Consider the following 13774-nt stretch of genomic DNA (forward strand, 5'->3'; position numbering starts at 1 on the left):
GCAACGAAGACCCAACACAGCCAAAAATAAATAAATTTTAAAAAAATTTAAATATATAAAAATAAAATTAAAAAATAAAGAACTATGTACAGACACCCAACCACATAAGTCAACTCAAGGCTTCTAAATTTCTAAAACATTGACCCTGAAATAGTGATAAGCCAGGACTGAGGGTCATGCAATTTCTGAAATACCTGCCTAGATCTATTAATATCACTAACTGATAACTGATCATTAACCGATAATACCTATTAGTAGACCCAAAGATAAACCCTTAAAGAAAACTACTCTAGATTTTGTTTTTTCCTAACCCTCTTATCTCTAAGAAGTCAGGCTTGCGACATTTATCTTCATGAACACTACCTCACACTTGTAAAGTCTACAACATTGAGTATTTAAAAATTTACTCCTTGAAGTATCAAAAATCTAATTTGAACCAGTTTTGATAAAGACCTTCCTAAAATTATTACATGCTTTACCACCTTAAAAAAAAAAAAAAAAAAGAGAGACTGTACATAATCTTTATGTCGAATAAAAGATCATTTATTGCACTGTGCTATTATAGTGACACCTTTAGTAGAACTGAAATGAGAGCAATGGAGCACACACTAAACAGCTCCAGAAAGTTGTGCCTTTCTACTAGGGTTGCTTCTTCACGGCTCTTCACCAAATCTGATTCCTGTAACAATCCTATACTTACACTACTATGCCAAATTTACTGCCAATGTTACCCAGAAGGAAAAGATAAATGACCAAGCTTATTAAATTAGTAACGCACTTATTCATTCAATTATATACTCACTCACTAAATAAAAACCCTCTGAGAACCCAATATATACGGGGTACTAGGCATGTATTCCAAACCCCTCCTTTAGGATCTCAATAGAAGTATGCAAACACTGATAACTACAATACACAAAAGAGCTGTGCGATCATCAGGGTGGAGAGAGCTTTTGCAGAGGAAGTCAATATTTGAGCTGTCTCAACTGATAAAATGCCTCTAGGTGCCAAGCTCTCTTTGCTTTACAATACTGTACTTAATATAGGTTTTTGCCTAAGGGCAGCTTTTAACTCCTTACTTTCTAGGTTACCAGTTACTTTCTAGATCAGTGCTGCCCAACAGAAACATAATGTGAACCACGTTATGTAATTTAAAATTTCCTGGGAGCCACATGAAAAAGTAAAAACAGGTGCAAAGTGAGTCTTAAAAACAGGTGCAAAGTGGTATGTATTTTACAACTTTGGTGTTATCTCAATTCAGACGAGCCACAGTTCAAGTGCTCAACCGGACCAGACTGAACAGTGTAGTTCTAAATCAGGGGTCAGCAATTTTTTTCTGCAATGGGCCAGAGAGTATGTATTTCAGGCTTTGGGGGCCATATGGTCCAAAAGCACTACAGCCATAAATGAATGGAAGTGGCTGTGTATGACAACTCCTGTTCTAGATGGCGGAATTTACTGTGAGTCTGGCTGACAAAACTGACAGGTATGCACAATTATTTTTTATAATCTCACGTGACTGTGGTGAACAACGCTGGTTGCTTCCGCCACAAGGGCATGTGTTTCATTCCCTTTGCCAGAGACTGATTTAAGAATGGGCATGAGCACCAGTCAGAGATGGCCCGCTCAGGTTTACTGAGAAGAGTGTAAAAGGACTATTTTATAAATGTGTGGGCAAATTTAAGAAAAGCAACAAAGGATGGTGTAGCATTCTAGGGCTAGTAACAAGCAACAGGAAAGCTGTTACTATCCTGAAAGGGCAAAGGAGGGAAATGGTTTAGGAAACCCAAAGAGAACTCCCTGGAGAGAACTATTAGACAGAAGAGATGGTTACCCAGCCCAGAGGGAACCTATGTTATAAACACACACCTTACTCTCTGCCCTTGGACCTCCTATCAATGCCACCCACCCCAACCATGACCGAACCCTACCAGAAACCAGAGGGCATGGAAGCCATTTGATTGTGCCCAGGGAGGCTGATGCTCTGGACTCTAAGTAGGGTAGAAAAGAGTAAAGAGGTAAAAGGAAGACAGCATAACTTGTAAACTAGCTCTGGCCAATGAGACATGAGAAGTCTGTTGGGCAATTTCTAGGAAAGATTTCATTGCTCTAAAGAGAGGCACAGGGAAACAGTGTTCCTTCTGATGGAAATTATTCTTTCGCTTTCCCAGTTTTCTTACCCAGCCTAAAGTCACTAACCCTTTGTCATTATTTCTATCCTTCCCTCATCAACGCCACCAATTTCCTGGACCCACCTAGCCACATCCCAATCCCAGATATTGCCTGCTATCTGCTTTCTCTGATTTCAAACTGCCATGCATTGCAGAAATATAATACAGAAAATGGGCCCACTATAAACAACTGGCTGTCTAGCGTTAACCAGGCCTGCAATAAAAATGAAATCTTTGTCTCTGCCTCTTGATGAATTTCTATAACATTCCTCCCAAGTGCAGTTCCAAACATTTTCCACCTTCAAGTCCCAGCCTTACAAAGCGACCTTCAGTTGATCATTTTGGGGACCAACTCCTGAAATGTCTTCTATCTTAATTTTCACTATCTTTAATCCTCTTCTCCACTGTTCCTTTGTCAGAGGAAGGGGTAGCCCATCTCTTTCAAGACTACCCTTTTAAACTATATTGCCTTGATCCTTTATATATCCTTTGAGAAACTGTTCAAATCATTCAACACACTGAGCCATTTATATTGTCCACATTACATTTAGCACCAACGTAGTCTTTAAAAATTTTCTGAAATTATGATATGGATGTCATAAGTGGCACTCAAAATTTATCTGTGAAGTATTACATATTTACTTAACGTTTTGGAAACAAACATGTAACTGAAACAAACTATCACTTCATAGAATTTATTGCTTAGGATGAAGATTCTTCTTTTTAGTGAAATTTTCTTTAAATTACATAATAATAAATATGGTACAGAGATAATGGCAAAATTATAAATAACTGAAATTTTGGAAACAATGTCCTTTGGAAACAAACAACAGCCCTTTCCAATGAACCTCTTAACTTTGAAGACCCAACTCATGCTGTTCTTTTCCTTTTAATATAAAATGTCCTAGAAAAGTGGTTTGTACTTCCTATCTTCACTTTCTCACTAGCAATTCATCCCCAACATGTTTCTGCAACTCTTCCTTTTCTGGAGTCACTATGGCTTCCAAATTTCTAAATCCTCATCCTCCTTAAACTTGCTGCAAGGAGTTCCCTGGTGGCCTAGTGGTAAGGATTCCAGGCTTTCAATGACAGGCCCTGGGTTCAATCCCCGGTCAGTGAACTGAGATCCTGCAAGCTGTGTGGGATGATATCATATATCACTTATATGTAGAATCTAAAATGTGATACAAATGAACTTATTTACAAAACAGAAACAGACTCACAGACTTAGAGAACAAACTTCTGGTTACCAAAGGGGAAAGGGGGTTAGGGAGGGATAAATCAGGGGTTTGGGATTAGCAGACACAAACAATTATATATAAAATAGATGGGGAATTCCCTGGAGGTCCAGTGGTTAGGACTTGGGGCTTTCACTGGTGTAGGCCCAGGTTCGATCACTGGTTGGGGACAAATACCGTATATTAACAAATATCGTATATTAACGCATGTATGTGGAACCTAGAAAAATGGTACAGATGAGCCGGTTTGCAGGGCAGAAGTTGAGACACAGATGTAGAGAACAGACATATGGACACCAAGGGGGGAAAACTGCGGTGAGGAGGGGATGGTGGTGTGCTGAATTGGGCGATTGGGATTGACATGTATACACTGATGTGTATAAAACTGATGACTAATAAGAACCTGCAGTATAAACAAACAAACAAACAAAACAACTAATACTAAACTTTCATTGGGTTATTTGTATGGAAATATGTTAATATAAATGTTTCAGACATTACATGAAATTTCTAAAAATCTTATATGTTCTGGTATAATGTTATAAGTCATAATCCTAGTTATTACTTTAAAATGTATGTCTCAGAAATAACTAATTTTCTTGTCAACTGCATTATTATGAACTTTCATCAAATCTTTAACCGTGGTCATTTTTAAGTCTTTTGTCATTTACAGACAGTTCTGGGTGTACTCTGATGCTTTTGCAAATATGTTCCTATAAAAGGGTTTCATCTTCAGGAAATTCATGGAAAAGACTCTGACAAGTACAGGTTTCTGGTAACTGACTGTACTGCTGAAATGAATGAATAAGCATTTTCAGAACTCTAATGAAAAACTGATGAACTCATAAAAGTGCTAACAAAAGATCAAGATAAAAAAAAAATTAATTACATGGGACTGAGTGAACTGATGAGGATGATTATAATTTTTGTGACTTTCTGTTTGAATTAAAAAAAGAAAAAATCCCACAAGGACTCAGAGGCAAAGAATATACAAATCAATTTTCACTGCAAAGTAAAGGAGCTGTTACAGTGGAGGATTACTGGACTGAATGTCAATATTATGACATAGTATGAGTGTGTTTCATGTTAGGTAATTGCAATCATTGTTGCTTTTGTTGTGGTCATCCATGTACAATGCTTGGTGTCAGTCTATTTATCTCTTGTAAAAATAAAATACAGTGTGTGTGTGTGAAAAAAAAAAAGATAAACAAGGTCCCACTGTATACCAAAGGGAACTATATTCAATATCCTGTAATAAATCATAATAGAAAAGAATATGAAAAAGAATATACATATATATAACTGAACCACTTTGCTGTACACCAGAAACACAACATTGTAAATCAACTGTACTTCAATACAAAATTTAAAAATTAATTAAAATTTTAAAAATCAAGGCCTACTTATAGTGACTAAATTCCTAAAGATGACTAAGAAGTACTAGGCAGTGATGAATCACCATTTTTCAAGTTTCACTTCTTTTAACTAGCATTTTCTTTGTCTCCTTGTGGTAAGTACAGAATTAGCTAATGCGTAGGCACTGACTAGCAGGTTTTTACTGCCTAGAGAAGTTCAAACTCATTTTAAAATCCTGGTTATTTTCTAAAAAACTCTCATTGACCATGTCTTAGAAGATCTTCATCCCAGCTTTACCTTGCTCTCCATAGAGATATAAGTAATCCAAAAGAGTCATGTGAAAGCCACCTTAATGTCTAAGGATGGTTGGGTTTAGGAGTAGTCCTTGAAAGAATCAATCATTTATCAATCTTAGAAGCAAAAGGGGAGATTAAAAAAAAAAAGTATAATCCATCTATAGGGACTTCCCTAGGGGTGCAGTGGTTAAGAATCCACCTGCCAATGCAGGGGACACAGGTTCGATCCCTGGTCCAGGAAGACACCACGTGCCACGGAGCAACTAAGCCCGTGTGCCACAACTACTGAAGCCTGCGCGCCTAGAGCTCAGGCTCCGCAACAAGAGAAGCCACTGCGATGAGAAGCCTGTGCACAGCAACGAGGAGTAGCCCCCACTCGCCGCAACTAGAGAAAGCCCGTGCATAGCAACGAAGACCCGACACAGCCAAAAATAAAATTTTTTTAAAAAGGTGTAATACATCTAAATCCTCTATTGCTCCATCGACCTCAAAAACCTTTCGAAATTGTCTACTAATCACATGTCTACAGTGCTACAGAGAAAGGAATCTGAACTAGAAATGAGGGTCAGTATATAAATATCATACAGAAAAGGAGATTTAATAGATAATGTTGAAACAACTGGCTGGCCATTTTGAAAAACTGCCAAATTAGAGCCTTAGCTCACTTATTATTCAAAATAAATTTCAGATGGATCAAATATTTGAATCTTAAAAAACCCAGGGCTTCCCTGGTGGCGCAGTGGTTAAGAATCCACCTGCCAATGCAGGCGACGTGGGTTCAATCCCTGGTCCAGGAAGATCTCACATGCCGCAGAGCAACTAAGCCCGTGCGCCACAACTACTGAGCCTGAGCTCTAGAGCCCATGTGCCACAACTACTGAAGCCCGTGCGCCACAACTACTGAAGCACGCGTGCCTAGAGCCTGTGCTCTGCAACAAGAGAAGCCACCGCAATGAGAAGCTTGTGCACCACAACGAAGAGTAGCCCCCGTTCGCCTCAACTAGAGAAAGCCTGCGTGCAGCAACGAAGACCCAACACAGCCAAAAATAAATAAATTAAATACATAAATTAAAAAAAAAAAACCATAAAAGTAAAAAAATTCATCCATTTTCCTTTTTCATAACCTTGGATGATTTCTAAGCATGACAAGAAATCTAAAAGCAATAAAAGAATTATGTGATTACATTAAAAACTAAACATGTTAAGGCACACTATAAGCAAAGTCAAAAGACAAACAGCTAGTTAAAAAATATTCACAGTACATGACAGTCAAAGGGCGTAATTTCCTTACTATAGAAAGAGCTCTTCACAAAAATAAAAGAAAAATACTAACCATCTGATAGGGAACAAAAATGGGCAAAGGAAACGGATGGGGCTTTTGAAGAAAAAATATAGTGAATATATGGAAAAAGTTCTCTGCCTCACTTATAATTTATAAGAACAAATTTATGCTATATACTATACTGTTTTTCACCCGTGAAATCAGCAAGTTTAAAAAAAGATTGGTAAGACATACTGACAAGAGTATAGGGAAACAATATAGATCAGAGTATACACTGGTGTAACATTTTTAAAAAGAAATTTAGTATATCTACATTTTAAAAGCAAAAACTCTTTGATTCAGCAATTTCACTTTAAAGAATGTATCCTACAAGTACACTAGCACAAGTAAGCAATGATACCATTTCAAGGATGTTCTCTGCAGCACTGTTTAGAATATTGAAACCCTGGAAGCAACCCAAATGCCCATCCATAAGGGACAAGTTAAATTACCAAGCATTTGTGCAACAGAAATACTACACAGATATCTTTAAGAGAATTACACTTCATATACTGAATAAAAAGATGTCTAAGATTTACTAAGTTTAGAAAAGGCAAATTGCAGAAGAGATCCCAAATACGATCCCACATGTAGGAAAAAACAAAAAACAGAACACGATTACTTAAGGGAAGATTACTTCTGAATTTTTTTCAGAGTATATATTACTTCAAATTTTAAAATTCATAAGCATATCTCAGCAATTTGTTTCTTAATGAAACCAAACTATCTTGTATTTCTTGAATGAGGACAATTGAAGAGGAAATAGCCCCAATCTATTTATCACGAGGACAACAGATTGAAATCTTAAAGGTATATTATGGGTAATCTACAAAAGCAATAAATGGATGTACCAATCACAACTGGTCTATAATTTTTAAGCTATAAACAGATTTCTAGTCTATAATCAAAATAATCCAGAACTGGACTTCCCTGGTGGAGCAGTGGTTAAGAATCCGCCTGCCCATGCAGGGGACACGGTTCGAGCCCTGGTCCGGGAAGATCCCACATGCCGCGGAGCAACTAAGCCCGTGCACCACAACTACGCCCGTGCGCCACAACTACTGAGCCTGCGCTCTAGAGCCCGTGAGGCACAATTACTGAAGCCCGCACACCTAGATCCCGTGCCCCGCAACAAGAGAAGCCACTGCAATGAGAAGCACGTGCGATGCAAGGAAGAGTAGCTCCCGCTCGCCACAACTAGAGGAAGCCCGCGTGCAGCAACAAAGACCCAACACAGCCAAAAATAAGATAAATAAAATAAAATAAATTAATTAAAAAAAATTTTTTTTAAGTTATCAAAGGAAATTATCAGCTAGTAACTCCCATTTCTTTTAACTCATCTTCCTAAAATGAACCAAGATATCCAAACTCATTCTTTTGACCTTAAAAACTACAAAAGGTACTAATTAATATTCAATAACTTTATTGCTGCTTTTAATTATGTCTCATTGTACAAAACCTTTTTCAAGTAAAGTGGAATCTGTCATCTCTCAAAATGCCACAGAGTTTATTCAAAAGGTCACATCATCCATGACTGAAGAAAGGTTGAAGAAACAGGCACTCTCATATGGCTACTGGGAGTGCAGTATTTCCAGAGGGCAATTTGGCAATACCCACCCAAAAAATCTTATGACCTAAACAATTTCTAGGAATGTAGCCAAGGAAAAATCATAAACACTTGAACTTTTGCTCATCTGCACTTTCTAAAACAACCACGTTTTGCTTTTATTCTAAGGAAAAAAAAAATGTGTTCTCAACCTACTCAGTTGATCAAAGCTCTATGTGGACTGGCCAGTTTCATGATTAGATGCATAAATTGGATGAAGGGGCTAAATTACAGAATAACAATGATATTAACTTTTTTTCATATATTTTTGCCAAGGGACTCTCAATTTTTACAAAAGGCAAGTTGTTCTCTCTGTTCAAATACTTATGTACATATCTCAAAGAACACTGAAATTGAATAGAATTAGAAGTATATTAACCAAGTTAATATTTGTTAAACACTTAAAACAGTGCCTGGCACATGATAAACTGTTAGCGGTTATTATCATATTTACTCATTAATTAGCTATCAAATGAACAATGCAGCAAAATAATCGGTAGTCAAGAATAGGCACTACCTGTAAATTAAGAGAAAGGTAGAGAATGTCCCCAACCTGATAAAGGGCACCTACAAAAATCCACAGCTAACATATTTAACAGAAAAACTGAAAGTTTTCTCCCTAAGATCAGAAACAACACAAGAATGCCCAATGTCCACTCTTGCCAATTCTGTTCAACATTTTACTGGAAATTCTAGCAAGGGCAATTAGGCAAGAAAATGAAATAAAAGGCATGTTGATTGAAAATGAAGAAATAAAACGAATTCTTATGTGCAGATAGCATGATCTTGTATACAGAAAATACTACAAAACACACACACACAAAACTCTTAGAGCTAACAAATGAGCTCAGCAAGGTTGCAGGATACAATATCAATATACAAAAACCAGCTGCATTTCTACACATTAGCCACAAATGATTGGAAAATGAAATTAAGAAAATTCCACTTACAACAGCAGCAAAAGGAACAAAATTATTTAGAAATAAATTTAACAAAAAAAGTGTAAAACTTATCAACTTAAAACTATAAAACATTGTTGAAAGAAACCAAAGAAGACCTAAATACAGGCATACCTCATTTTATTGCACTTTGAAGATATTGCAGGATTTTTTTGTTTTTTGTTTTTACAAATTGAAGGTTTGTAGCAACAGTGCACTGAGCAAAGCTATCGACACCATTTTTCAAACAGCATCTGCTCACTTCATGTCTCTGTCATAGTTTGGTAATTCTCACAGTATTTCAAACTTTTCATTATTATGTTTGTTATGGTGATCTGTGATCAGTGATCTCTGATGTTACTATTGCAAAAAGATTACAAATTGAGGAAGACTCAGATGATGGTCAGCATTCTTTTAACAATAAAGTATTTTTTAATTAAGGTATGTACACTGTCTTTTTTTTAGATATAATGCACACTTAATAGTTTACAGTATAGCATAAACATAACTTTTATATGCACCGGGAAACCAAAAAATTCATGTGGACTCACTTTATCGCGATATCCATTTTATTGCGGTGGTCTCGAACCAAACCCGCAATATCTCTGAGGTATGTCTGTAAATAGAAAGACATCCCATGTTCATGGGCTGAAAGACTTAATATTGTTAAGACAGTGTATTAGTTTCTTGCACCTGCTGTAACAAATTACCACAAACTTGGTGGATTAAAACAACCGAAATTCTCTCTCAGTTCTGGAGGCCAAGCTGAAATCAAGGTGTCACAGCAGGGCTCCACTCCCTTTGGAGGCTCGAGATAGAATCCAGTCCTGGCTCTGCAGCTTCTGGTAGCTATCAGCATGGCTTTTGGCCATCGCACTCCAATCTTCAAAGCCAGCATCTACAAATCTCTCTCTGCTCCATCTTCAAATCACCTTCTCCTCTGTGTGTCATCAAATCTCCCTCTGCCTCCCACTTATAATATACAGGACTGCATTCAGGGCCCAGGTGGATATTCAAGATAATCTCATCTCAAGATTCCCAACTTAATTATATCAAAGACTCCTCTGCCCCCTTTTCCTGCCATGTAAAGCAGCATTCACAGGTTCCAGGTTTTAGGACCTTTTGGGGGAGGGGGCATTTTCCAGCCTACCACATATGGCAATACTCCCAAAACCGATGTGGATATCCACATGCCCAAGAAAGAAGTTGAACCCTTAACTTATACAATATAAAAAATAACTCGAAATGGATTATTGACCTAAATGTAAGACCCAAAACTCTAAAACTAGAAGAAAACATAGGACAAAACCTTCATGACACTGGGCTTAGCAAAGATTCCTGGATACCAGAAGCACAGGCAATAAACACAAAAATAGACAAATGGAATCATATCAAACTTAAAAACTTCTGTGCAAAGAACACAGTCAACAAAGTGAAAAGGCAACCTATGGAACGGCAGATAATAGCTGCAAATCGTATCTGATGAAGGGTTAATATCCAGAATATTATAATATTATAAAACTCCTACAACTCAACAACAAAAAAGCATATAACCCAACAAAACAAAATGGCCAAAGGATATGAATAGATATTTCTCCAAGGAAGATATACAAATGGCCAACAGGTATGTGAAAAAGTGCTCAACACCACTAATCATTAGGGAAACGCAAATCAAAACCACAGTGAGGTATCACCCTACACCCATTAGGATGGCTACTATTAAAAAGACAAACCAACCACCAACAACAAAAACAGAAAATAACAAGCACTGGTGAGGATGTGGTTAAATTGGAACCCTTGTGTGCCACTGGTGAAACTGTAAAATGGTGCAGCTGCAAGCAAAAACAGTATGTCAGTTCCTCAAAAAATTAAAAATAGAACTACCACAGAATCCAGCAATCCTACTTCTGGGTATAGATCCAGAAGAATGGAAAGCAGAGTCTTGAAGAGATATTTGAATACCTGTGTTCATAGCAGCAGCAGTATTCATAGTAGCCAAGAGGTGAAAGCTAAGGTACTCAGAAGTACGTGGGCCTCCAGCACATAAACAGTAAACTGTGAGACTTCTCGGCCTCCATCTGAGCCAACCCCTCATAATAGATCTTTTTATATATCTATATATATCCTATTGGGTCTGCTTCTCTGGAGAACTCTGACTAATACACATCCCAATTGAGAACTGCCACTCTAAGAGCTGTGTCTCAAACTTTAACCTGCATATGAATCCCCTGAGAACTTATTAAAATGAAATTTTTATTCAATTAAGTGTGAGGTGGGGCATTTCTAACAGGCCCCCAGGTGGTGCAGATACCCCTGGGCCTGGCTGGTAGGCCACGATGACTGGCATGGCATGGTGTCCTTTAAGCCCTCACTACTCAAAGGTCACATTTTACCCATCTGCTTACTCCCCCAAAGTGAACCAATGTTAAAGTAAGTGGAGAAACACATGCAATTTTCAGATCAGCGTTACTTACATCAAACCAAGGAGGAGGTCAGACTTCTTGTTTTAGGCTAAACAATTCAATTTTTATTATCTGCATTAAAACCTGGAATGATTAAAACTTAATGAACTGAGGCCATAAGGAGTACTGAAAACATGTAGAAATTAGAATAGTCTAAAAGCTTTTCTTTAAAAAATGGGACATAGTGAGAAAATCATATCTGGTAACAGAAAGTTTCAATAAAAAGACAATGTGAATTAGCACCCAGTCCCTAAATCATGGAAGGGGAAAGTTTCTACCCAATGCTGGCTTACCCTTTTGCACAAATTTCACATTTTATATCACACTAAAACTAGTCCATATGCCAATATAAATATTTCATAAATAGCTAATTAAGAGTCCAACAATCAATAAACTACATTATGCAAACTTAACCAGCAACATTTATATTCCTGGATCCAGCTGCTGTATTTAATTTACAATTAAATTTAAGTAGGAAAAGCAAAAGCTTTTCTTTATGAAAGAAGTCTCAAAAAGTTCCACACCTATTTGTTAACCAAACAAGCCTCAAATTTCAAATCCTCATTGAAATCAAACCTATACAAATGTCACTGCAAAAATAAATAGCCTGATGCAATAGATGACAGTTGGAGTTGTGTTTACAGGTCTATCAATCTTAAGCACAAACCTTGACCTTAACAAGTACTGTGTCATAGTCTTCTTTGTATTCATGTTAAGCAAACTTGGACATGAGAACTAACAAAACTCCCCCAAGATTTATAACCTAGTACTGAACTAACTAGGTTAGGTACCCTGCTAATTACTCTCCTTATGCTCATTACACCTATTAAAAGAGTAATTAGTAGCACCTATTTACAATAATCTAATTATGCTAATGGCGGGAGAGGGGTTCTCATTCACTTAACTTGGAGCTCCATGAGGGCAAACACATCTGTATCGATCACTGCTGTAGCCCCAACACCTAGCAGGACACCAATAATTACTGACAGGTTAGGTAGTTGAAGGAATGAATAAATGAATGAATGATGTCTAAAACATAGTAGATACCCCAAAAATGTTCAATGAATTAATTTAAAAGGGCTTACTTTCTAGTTTCTTCGTTACCAGATATATAAAACTAAATTAAAACATACATTGCAGGGCTTCCCTGGTGGCGCAGTGGTTGAGAGTCTGCCTGCTAATGCAGGGGACACGGGTTCGAGCCCTGGTCTGGGAAGATCCCACATGCCATGGAGCGACTGGGCCCGTGAGCCACAACTACTGAGCCTGCGCGTCTGGAGCCTGTGCTCCGCAACAAGAGAGGCCACGATAGTGAGAGGCCACGATAGTGAGAGGCCACGATAGTGAGAGGCCCGCGCACCGCGATGAAGAGTGGCCCCCGCTTGCCGCAGCCGGGGGAAGCCCTCGCACAGAAACGAAGCCCCAATACAGCCAAATAAATAAATAAATAAATAAATAATTAAAAAAAAAACAAACATACATTGCAAACTCCACTTACATCAATAAAGCTCACCTCTATGAGAGGTGCAGCAATTTACACACCAGTGTCACCAGCAGTATCTAAAGCAGCTGTGACTGGCAACTAAACCAAATTGTTCCTTTCTATTCTCTTAATCAATTTATTTTTCTCCCCTGCACTTTACAGTGCCTACTAGCATATCCATTTATAAGAGAGCTAAAGAGATGGCAATCCTTGTTCTAGAACACTGAATTTGTTGCCTATTTCATTAATTCACCTCAGAAACAGTAAAAGCCTCACCGTTACTAGGTGTCTCTTGGGACTCCTCTGTACAGTCTCTCTGGCCTTCTTCCTTTTCCTCAGCATGTTTACTGGACTTTGACAGCCGTTTTTTTACAGACATCTTCTCTTTGCCCACCATCGTGTTGTCTAGAAAAGAAGATATAAAAAGCTTTAAGTATCTGGCTTAGGCAAATTTCACAATATCACCATATTTTTAGGGGAGGCAACAAATGATATATTCTCTTCCTTTTGTTTTACTTTAATCACATTTAAGCATTTTCTGAGTACAAGATACTATAACAAATATGAAGAAATTGGTCTTTATAAAGTAATTGGCTGGTTTCAAAACACAGCCCCCATTCTTAAAGAATAATTTAGTTGAACAAACAAGGCATAAGTACATGAAAAATTAAGAATTAAATAAAAGTTAAGTACAAAGATGCCACAAGGTAGAGCACAATCAATAGTCAAGTCAATGGTAAAAACAATACATACCTGAAGTGCAGAGACAGAAGAGATCATTAAGAGGTGCAAAGGTTTCACAGAACAGAAGGTATGTGACCTGAGTCTTGAAGGACGAGAATGGAGCACTTCATGGGTGAGAAAGGATGAAAACAAGGTCCTTGTAAGCCCTGTTCAGGGGAC

The 13774-nt window shown here is 37.6% G+C and overlaps 1 protein-coding gene across 2 annotated transcripts in view; it reads right to left on the reverse strand.

Moving 5' to 3' along the window:
* Positions 1-13774, reverse strand: part of SOAT1 (sterol O-acyltransferase 1) — a 66635-nt gene that overhangs the window by 41240 nt on the left and 11621 nt on the right. Inside the window, exons 2-3 of one of the 2 annotated variants that reach the window (XM_061185667.1) lie at positions 13625-13719; positions 13148-13276 (exon numbers count right to left, since the gene is read on the reverse strand). In XM_061185667.1, the coding sequence (XP_061041650.1) occupies positions 13148-13268 (121 nt within the window). In that variant the 5' untranslated portion in view covers positions 13269-13276; positions 13625-13719. The remainder of the gene's footprint in view (positions 1-13147; positions 13277-13624; positions 13720-13774) is intronic. The other variant, XM_061185666.1, reaches the window with a different exon arrangement.

The sequence above is a fragment of the Eubalaena glacialis genome, chromosome 3 (assembly GCF_028564815.1).
Source record: "Eubalaena glacialis isolate mEubGla1 chromosome 3, mEubGla1.1.hap2.+ XY, whole genome shotgun sequence".
NCBI classification, from domain to species: domain Eukaryota; kingdom Metazoa; phylum Chordata; class Mammalia; order Artiodactyla; family Balaenidae; genus Eubalaena; species Eubalaena glacialis.